The sequence below is a fragment of the Solea solea genome, chromosome 14 (assembly GCF_958295425.1).
Source record: "Solea solea chromosome 14, fSolSol10.1, whole genome shotgun sequence".
NCBI lineage: Eukaryota > Metazoa > Chordata > Actinopteri > Pleuronectiformes > Soleidae > Solea > Solea solea.
The window spans coordinates 18,269,668-18,289,618 of record NC_081147.1 but is presented as its reverse complement, the minus strand read 5'-3'; the positions used below and the strand labels follow the sequence as shown (position 1 = coordinate 18,289,618).

Below are 19,951 nucleotides of genomic sequence, written 5' to 3'. Positions count from 1 at the left end.
CTTGTGTCTGGATGTTTTCAGATTTTGGATTCTTTGATTCTTTGATTCTTTGAGACTTTGATTTAGAGTCAGTAAACCTACATGTGGTGACTAGAAGTGACCGTGTTTCTTTGAAGGGAACAAAACCAGAAAATACTGACAAGGGTGTTGACAGTGTTGCATTTTCCTAAAAGTGGAAGAAAAATTTAGCAATGCTGTAACTTTGTCTCTAGTTGCAGTGGCAAGCTTGCGGTCTGCGGTAAAATGAAATGAGGGCGGAAAAAAAGAGGAAATTCAAAACAACACTGAAACTTTTGCTGGACACATGCCAAATAATAAACAACATCCAGTCTGAGACAGAAGCTCAACTGTACTAAACACATGTCAGCGTGTCATATACATTAATACTTTACATTAAGTAGTATTTACATTTGTAGTAAAATGAATAAAATCATTGGTCATAAATTGCACAAAACACTGATGAGTTACATAACACACAGTGTCCGGCTTGTATTGCAACACAGTTTTATTCATTCTAAACTTGTTTCTTTGATAAGTAATATTGTGAACATGTTAGTGTTGCACAACTCAACATTCCAGAACTATGACATCACATTCTATAGGTAACATTGCCTTCTAGGACTGAGTGTCGTATACTTTGACAGCATATTTTAGAGCCGTGTTGTTGAGACACTTCTCATATTCTAGCCTTAGTTTCTTGTGCCAAAATCTTTGAAACGTTCCATTTCAGAACTGTGATGTCACGTTCTATAATTCCCCTTAAATGGAATCTTCTCACAATTCTTGAATTCTTAACTTTAGAGTCTTGGAGCTCATGTGTGCGTCTCTCACACCTTTGTGTTCAGTTGTAAAGGTCAGAGGATCTTTTTGTGCGTGGGATCCTTTCACTTGTGTCAACGTGCATTTTAAATGTATGTGAGCATTTACAGTCATCTTTCTGTCGTCTGTAGAAAGTTATTTCACTTTACTAAGGAAGTTGTTGTTTTGTTGTTGTTTTTTATTATGTTTGCCTCAGAGCAGCATCATTCACAAAAATAAAGACTGGATTTTGATGACATTTTTTGAAGAAAATATTACATTTTAGTGGTGGTTTCCTACAATGCAACATAATCTCCACATTTAAGCCCAGTTTCACTGTGAGGGAATATCATTTCTGTGACACGGGGTTGCTCGTGGTAGAGCAGGTGATAATGTTTGCAGCTGGCATTAATTCACCAAATATCTGTTTTATCTAAACATTGTACTACATTGTAGTCAAATGTACAAACACACAGTCGTTGTTAAAAACAGCCTCAGTTTATTTCTAGTACTCTTACAAATGCTTTTCCCCCATGTTGAGCTTGTGTCTCTCACAGTCCTGAGACTGAAACAGAGTCAGTCCTTGGCGCCTCCTTATATGGGCGTCTGAGCAATCACACGCAGGTGCGGTGATGACCATGGCAGCTGCAAGCGGTTCGTCGTTGATTATGTTTGAGGAGTGGATTTGTTTTGATAGATTTCATTTGGAAGTGGTCATTTTTGCAATAGGGTGTGTGTAAATTGTAAAAGGTTGTTCTTAAAAAACAGATATTGACATAATTACTCAGTTATCAGTGAGTGATTTATAACCTTTGACTGATACATGATGTGTTTTGCCTTTCATTAAAAACTCAAATTCATGTGATACCCCAACCTTGTTATTAAAGTGACTTTTTTTTTTTTTTACTTTAACTAGAGTACATTTTTTTGACCAGTACTTTTACTTGTACTTACTTGTACCGTAAAAATGTATCAAAAATAGTGGTACTTTTGGTAAATAAAAGCACCTCGATCCATTGTGATTTAATGTTTGTGTAACATTTCCTACGGCACCTGAAGTTCAGTCTCCTGCATATTTGTTAGCCTGCAGTTGTTGTTGCTGGTTCTTTCACACGCCGCAAACACAATCTCACCAGCTCTTCCATTGGAAGTGAACACAGGTGCTCTGTTGTGCCGCTGAGATAATGAGACACTGTGTTATTCTTTTCAGAGAGAGATAAATGTGACGGCCAGGCATGATTTGCGACGGCTACGTCTCTGCCAACACATGTCCTGTCTGGTATTACACTCCAAAGGAAACACACCTCCAGCCTCGGAAACTTCCTCAAATGATAATGAGGTGATGTTTCTCTTACTGTTGCCAGTCACCCCATAATTTCACCAGGTCTTCGACTTGTTTTCCCCTCAGCGCATGCTTTCACAGAGGAAAGTTGGAGCTGATTTGTTCATTGTTTCTACCAGGACAACCTGGTGGAGGTGGATAAGCCGAAATAACAGACAAATGGACGGAGGGGAGAACAAGATAAAGCAGGAAGAAAACAAAAGGAAAGGAAATCTCTTATCAAGAAATATGGGATTTTTACTAGTACGGTTACTCTCACCTGCCATGGTGTAAAGCTTTGAAAGTGATTGTTAAAATGTTGCGTCCCATCTGTGTTGGGGGTTGTTGTGAAGCAAAACTAAAAAGAAACATTTTGAACTTTTCCAATGATATACAGCCAGTTAAACTGGACACATTCTTCAGAGTCATGAGTCTATCGTATTTACACAAGCTTAACAAGGTTCTGTAGTTTGCGCAGCTTATCCGCTAAAAGTGTTAGCTATACCTTTAACACGTTATATCCACTTTAGTAGCGCCACATTAGCAAAAAAAAAACAACAAAAAAGGTGAAAATGTAAACAACGTCGTGGCTGCAGAAGAAATAGCTTTTCTCGTACAAAGTCCTACAAAGTGATGTATAACTTAACTCCTCCTTCTTTACATACACACACACACACACACACAGGCTGGTGAGCGTAGTGCCTTTAGAACACCTGCTGCGTGTCACAGCCCAGGATCTCCAGACGCAGTGCGATGCTGTTGATCCAGCCCCGTGGGTGGATGCGCAGGTAACGGCCGAATAAGGGAGGATCAAAAACAGCGACGGCTTCCTCGTCCGGGTCGTTGTTTCCTGTGAAGATCTGAGGGTAGAGGAAAGAAACAAAGAGAAAACGCCAGCCCTTTAGTAGATGAAGAATTGTTATACACAGTAAATACAAAATAATTACAAGTAAGTCTAACATTTTAGTTCCATGGATGTGGTTTTTGGATGGCACGATATAAAGATTAGTTTTACTCCCAGTTTTATAAAGCACACTTGGCCAAAGTGATGTACACAGTACATATAAAATCGTCTAAGAAAATGCTCTTAAAACTTCTCCTCTCCGTCTTAAGAATGACTAACGAGCCGAGTGGTTCTGGTCCAAGGCCAACCGCAAAAAGAGGAAGGAGATGGTGGTGGCGGAGGTGACAAGAATAGAGGAAGAGCGTTACAAGATCAAGGCTGTGTCGCAGGGAGGCTGGACAACCTGGGAGGGAGTTGTCAACCGAAACATCACCTGGTCAGACCTGTGGAAGATTCCGCAGGCAAGGCTCAGCTTCCTCATCCGCTCAACCTACGACGCGCTTCCCTGCCCTCGGAACCTTCACCAGTGGTTCGGGAGTGAGGAACAACCACGCCAGCTTTGTCACAGAGGGTGGGGGAAGGAGAACCAAGAGAAACACCTAGGCCGTTTTCCCCTTACCAGGAGTGGAACATGAGAGTCGACCTTGACAGGCAGCTCCAGTTCCCGGTTGAGATCACTGCAACATCTCTCCGCCCCGACATAGTGGTCAAAATCTGCGTTCCTCATTGAGCTCACAATACCAGCCGGGGGGGGGATGGAGGCCGCCTACGAACGCAAGAAGGCCAAGTACTCAGAGCTGGCTGCTGAGTGCCAGGAGGCTGGCTGGAGGACCACCATCTACCCAGTGGAGGTTGGATGCCGAGGCTACATGGGGCTGTCAACCATACGCCTTCTGAGGGACGCAGGAGTGACCAGAGGGAACCTGAAGAAGGTGATTACAGAGCTAGCAGAGGAGGCCGAGAAGGGGGGCTTTTGGCTCTGGCTGAGGAGGAAAGACAAGAGCTGGGGAAAAAACAACTAACCCCGACAACAGCTGCAGAGGGAAACACCCATCAGCTGCAGGGGGTGACAGGGAGACGTCCCTGTCACTGCTCCGCCACCAGGAGACGTTCCAGGATTAAAGGAGCGAAACGGTGAATGGTGGTTCCTGGCTGATGACCCTGCAGCTGACCCGTGGGCACCGGAGGAAAGAAACTTTGGCGAGTTGTCTCACTTGAAAAGAGCTGGACTTGACCACCGAGCTAAATCTGTGCATCAAGTTTAAGATGGTCCAGTCTCACACGCAGGTTTATGGCTGTAGGCGTCAAATACTGACTTAAAGAACCCAGATCGACATGAACTTTTGAGGTGACCTGAGTCTTTTTATGATTAAAATGTAAAAAAACCCTACAACGCACTCTAGTAGTAGTTTCACAGAATACAGATTTTCCTGTTTTAGTGGCATATACATTTGACTGTCGTCGGCATAAAGATAAGAAAAGTCCAATGAGTGAAGAAAATGTTGGACATTACACTCTTACAGACAAACTTGGTTTAGCAGAACTGTACCTGTTCTCTCTGGGAGTTGTCCTCCAACACGCTGCTCCAGGACATTTCATCGTGACTGATGGTTACAGAGAACTCTGTCACCATCATTTGGGTCAACAGTGACGTGGCTCCTTGTGTTATGACTCCAGTGATGCGTCTCACTTTACCCAAGTCAACCTGCAGCCACTCGTGTGGGTTGTCGTGCTGGAAAAAAAAAAGACATGGTTAAAACAGCTTGTTTAGACATCCTATGTAATATACTTATTATGACAGCTATGATGTCACAATACTTTAGGAAAAAAGTTCCTGGTGGTGCATGTTTTTGATTTGATGTGATGATTCAAAGCTGAAACCCAGTGTAACAACAGCACTTTCCTGCTGGTCTTACACTAAAACCTCTCACATTGATATAAACAAGGAAAAGTAAATCAGGGTGGATTATAATCTGTATCCTGCACATGTTCCTGCTTAGGCTAACATTAAGACAAATCACCGAATGCTGTGTGTGACTGCTGGTAAAAGGATAAATGTTCCTTCAAGACCTCCAAGTTGTTGACATGGAGGTTGATCCAAAGTGTGTGTCTGACCTCTGTCCATTAATCACAAGTGTTGTGCGCTGTTTGACGTGTGACTTTTAATGACAGCTCAACAGTTTGTCAGAAGGACAAATCACACCTCTAACGCTCACAGCTGCAAAGTGTGAAATGGATAAGCCTGAGAGAGTAGGACAGGAAGGAATACAAGGCATAAAGATAGCGGGACGGGAACGATGGGCGAGAGAAGTCTTATAATTGAGAAAAGATTTGGCTTAGACCAGTGTTTCCCAACCCCTGGTCCTCGGCGAACACTGCCCTGCATGTTTTAGATGTTGCCCTGCTCTACCACACCTGATGCAGATGGTCAGTGTTCCCTGAGGACCAGGGTTGGGAAACACTGGCTTAGACTGTGTAATAAACCTGGATTGCAAAGTAGAATAGTTGTTTTTGTTAATATAGTCTGTACCGTTGGCCTCCAGGCATTGGCTCCTCCTTCCTGATGCAGCCGGGCCAGGTAGGGGCTCCACTTACGCAGCAGAGAGGATTGAAATGAGGAAGCACTAAAGCTACTGTCAGGAATCCCCCTCTGGAGTCCAAGAGGGATGGAGCAGCCTGGCAACACACACACACGTACACAGAGAAACACTCACTCAGGTGTACACAGATTCTGTCTCTGCATTGTCATTCAGAGACACGAACACTTCAGTAAATTACAGCTCGGTGGAACTCACTGTTGAGATCACAGCCCAGCAGCTCCAGTCGGAGAGCAGGCTTTTGCACAAAGCTGAACGGCTCAATCCTGACGTAGCGAGCCACAAACGGCGGAATGAAGTGGTTGGTTTTCACTCTGCTACTGTCCATGTTTCCGTGAAATACCTGAAACGTGAACAGTTTATCATTTAATACTATATCTGTGGACCATAGACAGATTGGAATGATGGTGTTTCCAGACTTAGGACATGTAATATATACGTACATAAATACTTCACTAACTGTGTAAGAACGTGGTCGGTTAATTTCCTTTTATGGGAGCTGAATATTGCTTATACAGTTTGAAATGGGTTTTTATGGCTATGCAGCAGTGCAGCTAATAGATGAGTCGTTTAAAAGATATAAAATGACTTTATCAGACCGAGATTAGTACCGCAGATACTCAAGGGTGTGATATCGGTATCAAGCCATCACCACAGAATACACAATGGAGCACAAGGATAATGTCAGTGCTCTCGTCGTCTGTTTATCTGTGTGATGAGAGAACTGCGTGTTCCTGGTATTCTGGGCTCAGCTTCTGTAATGCTGAGAAACTCATTTCCTGAAGAATGAACCTTTTATTATTAATAATAATATCACTATTGCAATCTAAGTAGAGGTCATACCTTGTTCTGCCGGGTGCTGTTTCCTCTGTAAATCATCCAGTTATCCAGGTCCAGACTGTAGGCGACAGTGAAGAATGTGATGTAGTGGTCCCTCAGCTTTGACCTGACTCCCTGTGTCTGCACACCATGCAGCAGGGTTGGCCTCTGGAGGTCCACCTAACATCAGACACATTGCATTTAACACTGCTCATGTGGAGATGACACTGACAATATAACGGAGTAGCACATAATTGTCATAGATAACAGTATAAACAGACATTAAAGGAGAAAGATTGTCTGACCTGTAGCCATGACATCTTGTTTCTGCCCATCCAGGCGTTGATGTAACCGGTCAGATCCAGCCTCGCCAGCCGAGGCTCCCAGCTATCTGGACACACACAAGTAAAACACGTGTAAATGTCGATGTTTTCATGAAGCTATTTTCATTTTTCCGTGCACTGGTTCTCATATGTATTTGACAAGACGACAACAAAAGCGTCTTACCTATGTGATCTGATGCCGTGATCTGGAAATCCTCAATTCTTCCCGATTTCATGCCCAGAGGCGACACACATCCTGCATGTTGTTTCATGAAAAGTTCAAATATAAAAAAAGTTTTAGAACTATGGAAGTGTTCCCCGCAGGACAGTGTGTGGGTTGGGTTTCATGTGATTAGCATTATTTCCCAAACACTCCCAATAAAAGTCCAAATGTTTGCAGCACTGCCAGCACCTGTTTGAGGCTGACACACTTACTACACACTGGAAAACAAAAGAACAGCATGTATTCTCAGTCTCAGATTATCAAACAGACACTGCTTATTACTGTTAGATTATACCCTACTACAAGTACCTTATAAACAAACTAAAAAAAAAACAACACATGTATGACACATCAACCTACGTGGATTATACACCAGTAGTTTAGCCCTCATGCCGGCCATCTGGTAATCTCCAACAGTGCACTCCACCAACCAAGTGCCCACTGTAGGGGGTCTCATCTCTACTGTGCCAAACACTCCTGGAAAGGGGGAGGGACATAAATAAAACAACATGCAATGGAGGAATCTAGGAGATGGATTTGGAATTAGAAGGCATTAAATACTATACTTTACACATAATGCAACCCATAATGATAGTTGACAAAGGTATGAATGTGTATGTGCAATTACCAGGGAAAAGGTTGTAGACCCCCAGCCGGTGTTCCTGGTCAGTGTGAACGGTGAACGGCAAACCGTGGAAGTGCACGGCGTGGTACTCGCCGTCACTTCCTACATTCAACAAGTGCCACCTCACCTGCTGGTGCTGGGCGACCAACAGACCGGGGAGTGTCTCAGCCACATAACCATTGATTGCTACACAGGGGAGGGGAAAAAAAAAAACTCAGAAAAACTACTTTTATTTGACCTGGCCATAGAGCCATTGGCGATAGCAATCCGCAGTTGTGAGAATATCTCTGGTATATGGAGGAATGGAGTGGAACATAAAGTGGCCCTATATGCAGACGACTTGTTAAGTTTTATCTCACGTCCAGATATCTCTCTGCCTGCCATGTTATCCCTACTGAATGATTTTAGCCAGTTTTCAGGATACAAATTAAATCTTAATAAATCTGAACTTTTCCCTGTCAGTGAGGGGACACCGGCATCAGACTACTCCAACCTCCCTTTTAGGATTGTGGAAAACAAATTCACTTACTTAGGTATTACAGTTACGAAAAAGCACAAGTGTCTTTTCAAAGAAAATTTTCTTACCTTGCTAAACCACACAAGGCGGTGCCTGACCCAGTGGTCACCCCTTTCTATGTCTTTGGTTGGCCGAATTAATTCTATCAAAATGAATATTCTTCCTAAATTTTTGTATGCTTTCCAATCAGTACCAATCTTCATTCCTAAATCATTTTTTGATACATTGGATTCTGTTATATCATCCTATATATGGAAAGGGAAGCGTCCTAGGTTAAATAAGGTCCATCTCTATAGACCTAAGGGAGAGGGGGGTATGGCGCTACCTAATTTTCGTTTTTACTATTGGGCAGCCAACATTCGTTGTCTTACGTTTTGGTCTTATTTTTACAATCGATCTGAATGCCCTTCATGGGTGGCAATGGAGTTGGGTTCTGCTAAAAGCTGTTCAGTTCCAGCACTTATTGGATCTAGACTTCCTCTCCCACCAAATAAACCCATAGATAATCCAGTTGTCTGGCATACGTTGAGGGTGTGGGCTCAGTTCAGGAGACACTTTGGCTCCTTCGATTTTTGCCTCTCGAGTCCCATTTCTGCCAATCACTTTTTTCAACCTTCCTTATTGGACACAACATTCCAGGAATGGCGGAGACTGGGTATTGAGCGTTTCAGGGATCTTTTCATAGATAATAATTTTGTATCATTTGAGCAACTAACTGAGAAGTTTAATCTTCCAAAGTCTCACTTTTTCAGGTATCTACAAATAAGACATTTTCTTCGCTGTCAGATACCAAGCTTCCCTCAGACACCTGATGTGAACATTGCTGATGCACTTCTCAATTTACAGCCATCACGCAGGGGTTTGATCTCAATTGTCTATAATAAACTGCTAGGTATAAGACGGGCCCCACTCGACAACATTAAAATTGCATGGGAGCTAGATCTGGGTTTGTCCGTGTCAGAAGAAATGTGGGACACAATTCTTAAATTGATAAACTCAACTTCGCTTTGTGCCCGTCACTGCTTGCTGCAATTCAAAGTTGTACACAGGACCCATATATCCAAAGCCAAATTATCTCGTTTTCGCCCAGATGTGGATCCCTGGTGCGACAAATGTAAGAGAGCAGAGGCTTCGCTCATCCACATGTTTTGGACATGTCCTAGCCTTGAGAAATACTGGAAGGAAGTTTTCCAAACCTTGTCCCTGATTGTCAATTTGAACATAGAGCCCAACCCTTTGGTCGGTCTTTTTGGAACTGTGGGTGAGGTCGATGTGCGCCTGACCCCAGCTAAACGGCGAGCTTTGTCTTTCGCCTCTCTCCTGGCCAGGCGTGCAATATTGCTGCGATGGAAAGATGCTGTCCCGCCCACCCACGCTCAGTGGTTGAGAGATGTTATGTCTTGTCTAAATCTTGAAAAAATACATTACTCAATCTGTAACTCCAAAGAAAAGTTTCAGAAAGTGTGGGGACCCTTTCTGGAATACTTTCATAATTTTAAAACAGCATAGGGACTGGATCCCTCACACCTCTCTTGTTTCGATGCTACCAATTTCAAGTGTACAAATTGGCCTGATGCCTGCTTTTGACCCATTTGTGGGTTCATGATTTGTATGTGTATATGTATATATATATATATGTATATGTATATGTGTATGTATGTTTATGTATATATTCTCTTTTCTATCTTGTTTTACTTTATTTTACTTTTTCAGAGTAAAACCCGACTTCCAGCTGTTACTTGTACCACTCCAGGAATTAAGCACAGTTGGTGTTTATTCTGTTTATTTATTTGTGAATGTGTCTGGCTAGGTAATGATGTGTTCTGAGGGGTGGGCTTGGGTTAGATAAGGTTTCTTGTTTTGTGATTTTGTAAAATGTTAAAATTCAATAAAAATATCTTTGAGAAAAAAAGAAAAACTACTTCTGAGGAAACACGACATAGTGGGTTTGTTTAGAAATGACACCGCCGCTCGTTAATCTTCACTTTCCTGACCTGCAAACTTGTTGCTGGTGTGATACCAGGGATCCTCAGTGTTGACCTGACACGGCGGCACACAGTGCTTCTGTAGATTCTCTTCCATGTACCAGCTTTTAGTTTCATCAAAGGTGTGGAAGAGCAGGGAAAACTCCTGGATGTCTGGCTGAGTGTTCTGACGAGTCTGAAGGGTGCCGGGCTTACAGACGACCAGTGGACCGATCAGACCTGAGTGAAGGTCCCTCTCCTGAAGGACATACAAAAACAATTTTTCCAAAATACTATAAAAATATGTAATGTCTTGAAATGCTTGAACCTTTACTCAGCAGATTAAAGTACAAAGTAAAGACAAGGCAGGTAACTGCTGCTGAATATGCAACAACATTTCTTTGTCCTTTTGTTTATATAAAGATTCAAGTGAATTTAAAGAAAGTTTACCATCTATTCTGGAAAAATCTGCTTTGTGTATGTATTGCAAAATTAAATTCTAATCTTAGCCCTAAACTTCCAACACTGGTCGTTCTGAGGAACTAAAGAGGCAAAAGAGTAAATAAATAAACAAACAAACACACACATAATCAGTACATGTTGTGTGTGCACATGGAAGCAGACCTTGTCAACAGTGGAATAGTAAGCTCCGGTCTTGCAGGCAAATTCAATGTCAGTGGGTCCTTGTTTCCTGGTTATCCTCCAGTTGTAGGTCCGTGCCTCCCCAGGAGCCACAGGCTCTCCTGGGACACCCGGTGGTGCAGAGGAGGCATAGGTTTGAGCTATGCTGGCCCCTTGGCTGCGGTCATAGACTCCGTGCAGGTGAAAAGAGTACGGCCTGGATGCCTTGTTTTTGAAGATCACCTTGAATAAGAGTTTTATTCAAAGTTCAATTCAACGTTTTCCCCGCATGCACTTCAAAGTAAACATTATTTGGTGTCACTCACAGTCACAAGGTCGTTAATCTCAGCTCTGATGAACGGTCCCATGATTCCCAGGTGTTCCTGAAGCTCTCCTATGTGTTCGGGATGGAGGAAGTCTTCATCTCTGTAGCCTCTGAACACCACCTTCTTATACTGTGGCAGGAACTTCCTCATCCCTCGACGCATCTCTCTGAAAAAAGAGGCGTTGAGTCAATGCTGCTGCTTTGACACTGATTGGAAAGGATGGTAGTTACAAATGTTGGTGAAGGAGACGAAAGAAAAAATCATAGTTTGGACAATATCTCATCCAAACGTGTCACACTATCTTAGCTAACTAACGTCCTATCAAATCTGGACGAAATATTATTACTGACCTGGGTTTGATGAGCTGATGTGGTTTTTTGATGCCGTAGTCCCACGCGATCTCCTCTGCAGCGATGTAGAAAGTGCGGTATATATTGCCTCCTGAGCGTGGGTCCAGGTAATCTGAGGAAAACATATCTGATGTGGTGTTCATCTAAAATAAATGAGGACATAAATTCATTAATATGAATGAATACATTGCTACAGGTGAGCGGGAGAGCACCAGAAATGGTAGCAGTACCTGAGTGCTGTAGTCATAGTCGTACTCCAGCGACAGATCAGTTTGTGTTCTGTTGTTTTTTTCAGTGGTGTAGTTGTATTTCCAGCCAGGTTCAGTCTGGATGTGATTTTTCCACACAAAGCTTTCAACCCTTTCTTCTGAAGCACCCGGCTCCACTGGTGACACCGTCTTTCCATCACCGTTCAATAAGATCTCATTGCTTTCTTCCGACGCCTCCATTGACTCTGTCGTATCACTTGACGTTTCACTCCATTCCTCAGACTTTACCTCAGCACTAGCGTCAGTCCAGTTTTCCATATTCTCTCCACCCATCGATATCCCAGCAGCTCCATCTTCTGAGGCTCCCGAGGTGATGTCTCCATCTGTACAGTTTCCCTCTACATGTCTTCTCTGTCTGCCGCCTCTCCTTTCTCCACTGTCAGTCTTGTTCTCTATTCGCTCCACATTCCTCTCGATGGCCTCCAGGATATCCTGAGGGATTCCTCCCTCCGACACATTGTTTGGGGTTTCTCCGTCTTCTGATGATCCTGTGACTCTCCTCAGCTGAACCAAAACTGTATCATTCTGAGGTCTTCTGCCTCTGGGCCGTAGACTGATCTGATCGATGTAGTCAGAGAGATCCTCTTCACTTCCGTCTCGATCGACTAGCGGGAGCTCTCCATTGTCACAGGGACGGACGGTGTACTGGACGCTCATGCCGCGGCTTTTGAGGCTGCCGTCAAAGGCACTGATCTCCCACTCACCTGAGAGAAGAGAGAGGTCATGTGACTTGAGTGGAAGTAGGTCCTTTGATGGCACATATTGGTCTACATCGTAGCCCAGTCCAGTGAGAGATAACTCAATCACTGTTGGACAGCCATGCATCATTCATTCATATATTCATATATACTGTAATAGTATTACTTGACTGCAGTAAATTTGTGGTACCCCACATTGTATTTGATTGTATTTAAAATGTTTTATGGTAATATAACAAGAAATGCAACTTGTTCCCTTTGATAGCAAGTAATACGTAAAGTGATATTACCGCTTTTTGAACTAGCTATATGTAATAAGTCATTTATAACACTTACTGAGTAACTGTCTCAACACCAGTAAATATGTTGCATAGCGGCCTTAAAGCTTAAAGAGCTCAAAAAGAGTAACATGTATTTAATCACATTTATGTTACAACCAGGACCTTGACTTGACTATTAAAACATGTTGAGTATGTTCCACACTTCCAGAGAAATCATCCACTGTAGATTATAGTGTTTACCACAAAAAATCTAACTTTCTCACTTTTCTTTTTAGTAGATTATACACGTTAAAATATTTATAATTATGCCTTTTAAAGTTTATTTTCTTTGAAATAATGCAGGTGTGTCATGGCATCTGTTTGAATACGGACACATTGAAAACAGGGCTGTTAAATCCTATCGGCTGCACACGACTCTCTCTCTGTGCCTTTGTGGTGACAGACTCACAACTGATGAGGGAAAAGGCAAAAGCACAACAGTTACACCTGGATTTGTCGTTTCAGAAAGCTCTGCAGGTGCACTTAAGGTTTGGGGTAAGTCTGGAGGGGGTAGCAACACTAGCATTGATTCGGTGCCACAAGTTACACACTGGAGTTTCAAGTCCGCCTGTGAGGCCCTTATTAGTTTAATCTGTGACTAAATCACACCAGAGAAGAAACAGGTTTACGTTTATGTCCAGAAGCTTACCTGACAACTCTGTCTCCATGGGAACAGTCATGCCAGTCATGGGGAACAGGGTGAGAACTGACTGGTAAAGGCCTTGGTACTGAAACAGGTTTCCCGTAAAGTAAACAGAGAGGAAGTCACTCTGGGTTCCCACACTGGCCACATGCCAGAATGTGACATCAGTCTGACACATCACAAACTGCCGCCCGCTGAACATGATGCCATTCACACCTGGGAGAGAAAGGGAAATACTGATAGTGAGCATTGCTCCTCGCTATATACCCAAACACAACTTCAAAGTCAACTCACTGTAAATGACATTGGAGTTGTAGAATTCCGGGTCGTTGAGGTTTGAGGAGTTCTGGTTGTACTTCTGCATGTTTTCATTGAAGTACCAACTTCGGTTCTCATCGAAGACAGCGAAAGTCAAACTCCACTCTTTATCTGGGCCCACCTGCACGCAACCATGCGTTCAGTAAAGGAAACAAAACATCAAATGACATTACACCTTCACGCTGGTTAAGTGCTATGTTATGTGCAGATTGTTAAACATTCTTCTGACCAGGCGTCCTCTTCTGTCGATGGCATCATACTTGCAGATGAGCAGCGTGCCCACCAGTCCCGATACCAAGTCCCTCTCTGGTGAGACGGTGCTCTGATACAGCTGGGTGAGACACTGGGGGTCTCCCTGCAGGGGCCCATCATCTGTTGTTAGCCTCCAAATGTAGCCAAACGTCCCGTTCGGGGGCACGCCCATGGAGCGCAAGTTCTGCTCTGCGTTTAATGAAAGGAAATTAGATTTTACAAAAATGGATGTAACAGTAAGTCATTTGGGATGTTAACTACATAAAACAGCATGACAGACAATAAGACAAACAAAAAGTGTGCAGAAAGATTATTTTTCTCTTCCCATAAAACACGAAAACAGTGTTGAAGATTTATACTGCAGTAAGTATTACACTGATCCACATAAATATGATATATAATATTAATATTTATATTAATCATCCTACAGCTCTGATGACTGTGGAGAGATTTGGGCTTTGAAAGCAACACATGATATGAAAACCCCTCATGAAGTCATACTTTCATCATATTTTCTATTATAAAAAACATACAAAAGGAGCTAAATTTGCTAAAAAAAAAAATGTCTTAGAAATACACAGTTTCTGATGTGTTTGTTTGTGTCTGTGTTTTAAGATTTACCATTTGTGCTTCGCTGGAGTGGGGAGATCTTGGTCAGGCCATTGGGGTAAATATTAAAGGGTCGACTGGCCAGGTTTCTAAAAGTGATCTGGAAACACAAGAAAAACCCGCGGAGGCTCAACGGACAAATCAAACAAAGATCTTCTCCTTTCACAGAAAGGTTATCATTTATTTATTTCTATTCTAGCTCCTTTACCCCATATTGTCATAAAAATAGTGACTCACGTGGAACTGATCATTGACTTTTCCTTTCAGACGTGGACCCAGTAAGTTCTTGGCAGGGCTTTTCCTCACAGTGAACGATGCATCCGTGTATTCTACATACACAACCTTTTTGTACTTGTAACCCAGGTGATGGGGCGACGCAGGGAAATATCTGGACCTCAAATCACTGGCGAGGCCGAGAAATTGAAATCACAGTTCAGTTCATTTCAAAACACTCACTTTTAGATCTTCTTCTTCTTCTTTCACCCGCTCCAGCTCTCCTACCTGTCTGTGGGTTTGAGGTGAGGAGCGTAGTCCCATGTGACTTCCTCAGCAGCAATAAAATGCTCCCAGGTTTTTGAGTCCTGTCCTCTGCTGGATCTCACCTGCACTTGAGGTTTCCTAGGCTGAAAGCTTATAGTATTGAACAAATGCTCGGAATTTTCCTGACTGTAGTCTTCACCGTAGTCGCCGTATTCACTGTGTTGGACGTTACGCAGATCTGGTCCCGGCACGGCGACGACTTCGGGGCATTTCTCCACCGTGAACAACGCGTTCATACCATCTGCGGGGGGCAGTAGTGCATTATAACAACCAGAGAAATGACTCCAATGAAGATTTTCTGCCAGAGTAACAGATGTGTATTGTTACCGTGGCGATGTGAATGGATCTGACAGCTGATGAGGAAGCGTCCGATCGTAGCAGGTCTCATTTCCGCTGTGATAAAGGTCATGGGGGTCACCTCCATGGTGACCTTACGATGAGTCAACACCTGAGAAAACAACAAAAAACAAAGATTTTGGTCAACACAGGAATGTGATAATAAATTACAGATCACATTTACACATTTATATATAAACCTTATTTAAACTAGGAAACCTTCAAAGCACATACAATAATACATTTTATTTGTAAGTGCCTTTCAAACACTAATGGTCACTTTATACCTTAAAAAAGAAGATAAACCAAAGAGACAAAAGTTAAGATCAAATAAAATGGACAAATTCAACACAGTAGATAGGAGTTTAAAACTGAATACCAGAGTTTAAAATGCAGAATACCGAAAAAGATGGCTGAGGTGGGGAAGAATACTTTGCTTTGTTACAGTTACTTTACCCACTACTGCTCATTTTGTTCATAGATGTAAGTTTTAGCCCATAAAAAGCTTCTTAAATTGAATTGAATTACCTGCAGAGAGTGATCCTGGAACTGAATGGAGTGGATTTCTGGCGCTGAGCCTACGCCAATCAAATGCCAAAACACATGATTGCGGCCTTGACACATTGTCAAACCTACAGTGAGAGAGAGAGAGAGAAAGAAATGAGGTCAAATTCCTTGTACGCAGCCACTGATACACAGGAGAGTGTTAGCAACACTTAACATTACCACATGACATCGTGGAACAAACTCTGTGTGCGGACATCGTGTCTCATTACCAGGTAACGTAGCGTTAATATATCCATTGATGGTGTGGTATTTCTTCCTGTTATTGCTCCTCTTGAACTTCTCTCGACTCATCCTCTCTCCTAACTCTCCATACCAGCTCTTGGTCTCGTCAAATACTGCAAGAAACAGGACAAATGCTGGGCTTCTCCTCTTGCCTTCGTCTGTGAGGGCACCTGGAAAAGAGGTAAGCACATAATGCAGGCATAACATATACAGAGAGGTGCAGCAAAGACTCAGCAGTGAGGTAGGAAATAAAGTAATATAAGGTTTCTAAAGGCTGTAATACTGACTGGATTTGCAGATGAGCAAGGCACCGATGAGTCCCGAGTTGACGTCTCTGACTGTGTCCACCTGGGATGAGTATGAGTAAGTGAGGCAGTCAGGGTCGCTGCTGGTGGGTCCGTCTTTGGGACTGATGTCCCACACATATTCATAGTATCCTCCTGGAGCGACGGCATCATCCTCCTTCTCCTGACCCGCTGTGGAGTCATCGTACCCGGCTCCTGGAAATAAAAGACATGCAGCATGACTCGTTCAGGGGAAGTGGGTGAAAACAGGAAAGCTACTTTGTTCCTGTCCTCAGAGAAAGGATAGGAGTCATTATTATCTCCTCTACTAACAGCCCCGAAACTCAAAAGATGTAAGTCGCTGATGAATGAAATGATTGAATCAGTTGAATTCACGACGATGTGCAACAATGACTTCAATCATAAATGTACACAGACAAAAACCAACAGGGCACAAACTTTTTTTCCTCGCCATTCACTTCTGATTAAGCTGCATCATGGATGCGACAGGAGCAGCTTTTCAGATAATGATTAACTTCGCAAGAAGAATCTAACCAGTGGCAGGAAGACGTGAGTCATTTACAGGAAGTGACTGCTCGGAATCTGCAGCAGCATTAGGACGTGAGCCAAAGTCTGCCAAAGGATTTATTTGCGAAAGCTTCTCACATCATGTTTATACCATTATCACATTTGCAGACATCTATTGTAGATGTTTTTTGTTGATACCTGGTGAGTGTTTGGCTCTAACATGCTGTACAAAACCTGCTGCACACACAAGATAATGGAAACCGTTGCAAGTTTCAATTTCTCAGGAATGAGGGGGGGCGACTTTTTGGGCAAGTAAACCTTTTTTTTTTTATTGACGATTACATCCACAATTAATCACCCAAGAGTGATTAAATGTAATTTTAAACGTCTTTAAATGCCATTGCTCACTTTTGGCCACAGGTCGAACGTCTGACTAAGATTTAAATCACTTTGGCGCTTTTTAAATTTCTTCCTTTCTAAAAGCTGAGTCAAGTTCTTGCTCATGACCATCATTTGACCAAGGTGAACAGAATGCTGCTGACTAATAGGCAGTTTGTAAAAAGGTTACTTTCACTTTACCTTCAGACAGTTTCCAGTATGTGACTCCAACAGGGCTGATACTGTAGGACTGAGAGGCAAGGTTTTTGAAGTGGACCACCACCCGATCACCAGCCTGGGCAACGATCACCGGACCTTGAATACCTGCAACAAGTGGACAAAAAAGTTTCCTTTACGAATTCACAATAACAATAAAAAAAAGAAGAAACAAGCTGTGAACATGATGAGAGGAGACCCACCTGTCCATGCTGGTCTTGGCTTGGGGACAGTGTATGTAGAATCTGTATACTCCCTGTAAACTGCCTTGATGTATTTTTGTGTAATGTCTCTGGATCTTGATCTCCTGAAAATATAAAGTAAAGTCCAGTTGCCTATTTCCTTCTACTCTCTTAAAGCAGAAATCACTGCTTCATCCAAACATAACTTAACACGTTTATTAGACCACCACCCAATGTAAGGTATATTATATTACCACAGCTGCCCTAAATGAACAACATTAGTATTTATCAAAACCATTCGTTTATGTTTCTGTAATGGTTAATATGCCAGTGTGTAGAAACTCTTTCACTGAAATGATATTTTTTAATGCTGAAAGGTTATCATATTTGTTATCCATGGATTTTCAAATTGAGTATTTTACAAAAATAAATAGTAAAGCATATTATTATTTCTTGATTAAGATGTCAAATTAGAGATATTCTCTTGCATTCCTAAACAGAGAAATTAGTTTTAGTGGTTGAATGTTGAGCCAAATAAATAATGCTTTTTTAAAGGGGTTTAAACAACGTTTTGTTAATATTTAATTAAAAATATTTGTTTTTATGACAGATGGTCTAAGCACTGTATGTGATACAGTATAAAGCATACTATTACATGACACTTTAATAACGTCAAGAAAGTTCTTCCTTGGGCCATAATGGCCAGAACCTCTTTTTCTGCTCACACACACACAGACATTTTCAAAACAGACGTCACTAAAGAATCACAATAAAGACATATTGACCTTTGTTCAGCTGACGGTGGTTCAGCATCTTCCAGGTGAACATAGTCCCAGCCGATTTCTACAGCTGCTACAAAGTATTCTCTGACCGTGGCGGAAAACTGCGGGGCTTCGCCTGCGGAGGAGCAGAGCGGCATCATCATCATCACCACCACCATCATCATCATCAGCAGCACACGTGTCGCTGTCATCGCGGTGTGCGGCACCTGTCACACAGACTACAGTCCGGTCTGCTGCTCCTCCTGCTGCCTGTCATATTTAAAGGCGATGGGTGTGCTGGGGTGTGGGGAGGAGAGAAGGGGGGGACGGAAGTGGCACGTGGGGGCACGTGAGGTCTGAAGTGTGTCTAACAGACTCACAAAGCTGAAGTGCAATAAAATAATCCCACAATTACACAGTAACCTCAAGTGCAGCCTACTCAATCTAATATATTATCTAACTAATACACAAACAAATCTAAACAGATCTATCTATCTATCTTTTAAATTAACATGAATATTATTGATAATAATAATAACAATATTATTATCATTATTATTAATATAACAATAATGATAATAATATTGTTATTAATAATAATAATAATAATAATAATAATAATAAATAAGTTCATTTTTTCATTGGCTTTCATTTGATGTGACTCGCTGACTCTAAACCAAAACCAAATTATATTACTGTTCTAAAGAAATACCTCTATTTTTACTGTTTCTCATAACTTGTATTAATCAGTACTTTTTTTTGGAAAAAAGGTTGACATCCTTGTATTTCTACCTTTGTTGGTTTCATGATAGGCTTGTTCACCAATCAATGCATGTTATATTACAATACAATTATAACCCATCATGAACATGAGTATATACTACAAATAAGTGCCCTTTATTTGACCACGTATTGACATAACGTATACCTTGTGAGAGAGGAGTATTTTAGGAGTATGAACACTAGAACCATATTTCCATTACTCAGCTTGGCTGCCACCCTGTGGTAGATAATGAGTACTGCAGGACTGCTGTCCTTTTTACTGCACAAAATTAACAGAACTTTGAAAATTAGGAGGCAGTCTATAATTGAAATTTTCACTAATTTAATGCATATGTACAAAATATGTAAATACATATATACACATATATGTATATATATAATTGTCACTGCATGAATTAAGCAGAATATGTGGAGCGGATATGTAAATTCATATTGGTTGTGATTTGATTTTTTGTTTGTGGATAAACACTTCAGAATACGAGCTACTTTGTTCACTGATGCTAAATGCATCATTTTTATTGTGTAAATCTGACCTGTGTAGTATAGAAATTAATACGAGAGCAAATCAGTAACTATTCAGCCTCCTTCCACGAGTCTTGACAGCTAAACTGTGGTGAACACATGAATGCAGGGTAAGGTGAAACAAACAAAAACTTTATTATTCACAAAGGACAATGTTTTGCCATCACATTCAAGAGTACAAATTAAAATAAACAA

General features: G+C 41.9%; 1 protein-coding gene across 1 annotated transcript; it reads right to left on the bottom strand.

Annotated features, from left to right (window-relative positions):
* Positions 1 to 2,356: 2,356 nt before the first annotated feature.
* On the bottom strand, positions 2,357 to 18,708 carry f8 (coagulation factor VIII, procoagulant component). The gene is made up of 27 exons (XM_058650425.1): positions 18,476 to 18,708; positions 17,712 to 17,815; positions 17,494 to 17,616; positions 16,390 to 16,602; positions 16,090 to 16,272; positions 15,842 to 15,945; positions 15,305 to 15,425; positions 14,939 to 15,218; positions 14,675 to 14,840; positions 14,450 to 14,537; positions 13,806 to 14,017; positions 13,553 to 13,697; positions 13,265 to 13,474; positions 11,559 to 12,301; positions 11,329 to 11,471; positions 10,979 to 11,144; positions 10,656 to 10,895; positions 10,062 to 10,290; positions 7,554 to 7,736; positions 7,286 to 7,402; positions 6,887 to 6,958; positions 6,685 to 6,770; positions 6,404 to 6,559; positions 5,759 to 5,903; positions 5,494 to 5,639; positions 4,513 to 4,695; positions 2,357 to 2,979 (listed from the first exon to the last, which is right to left on the bottom strand). Exons 1-27 carry the CDS (start codon positions 18,661 to 18,663, stop codon positions 2,824 to 2,826), a joined length of 4,902 nt encoding a protein of 1,633 aa, XP_058506408.1. The 5' UTR covers positions 18,664 to 18,708; the 3' UTR covers positions 2,357 to 2,823.
* Between the last annotated feature and the right edge of the window lie 1,243 nt (positions 18,709 to 19,951).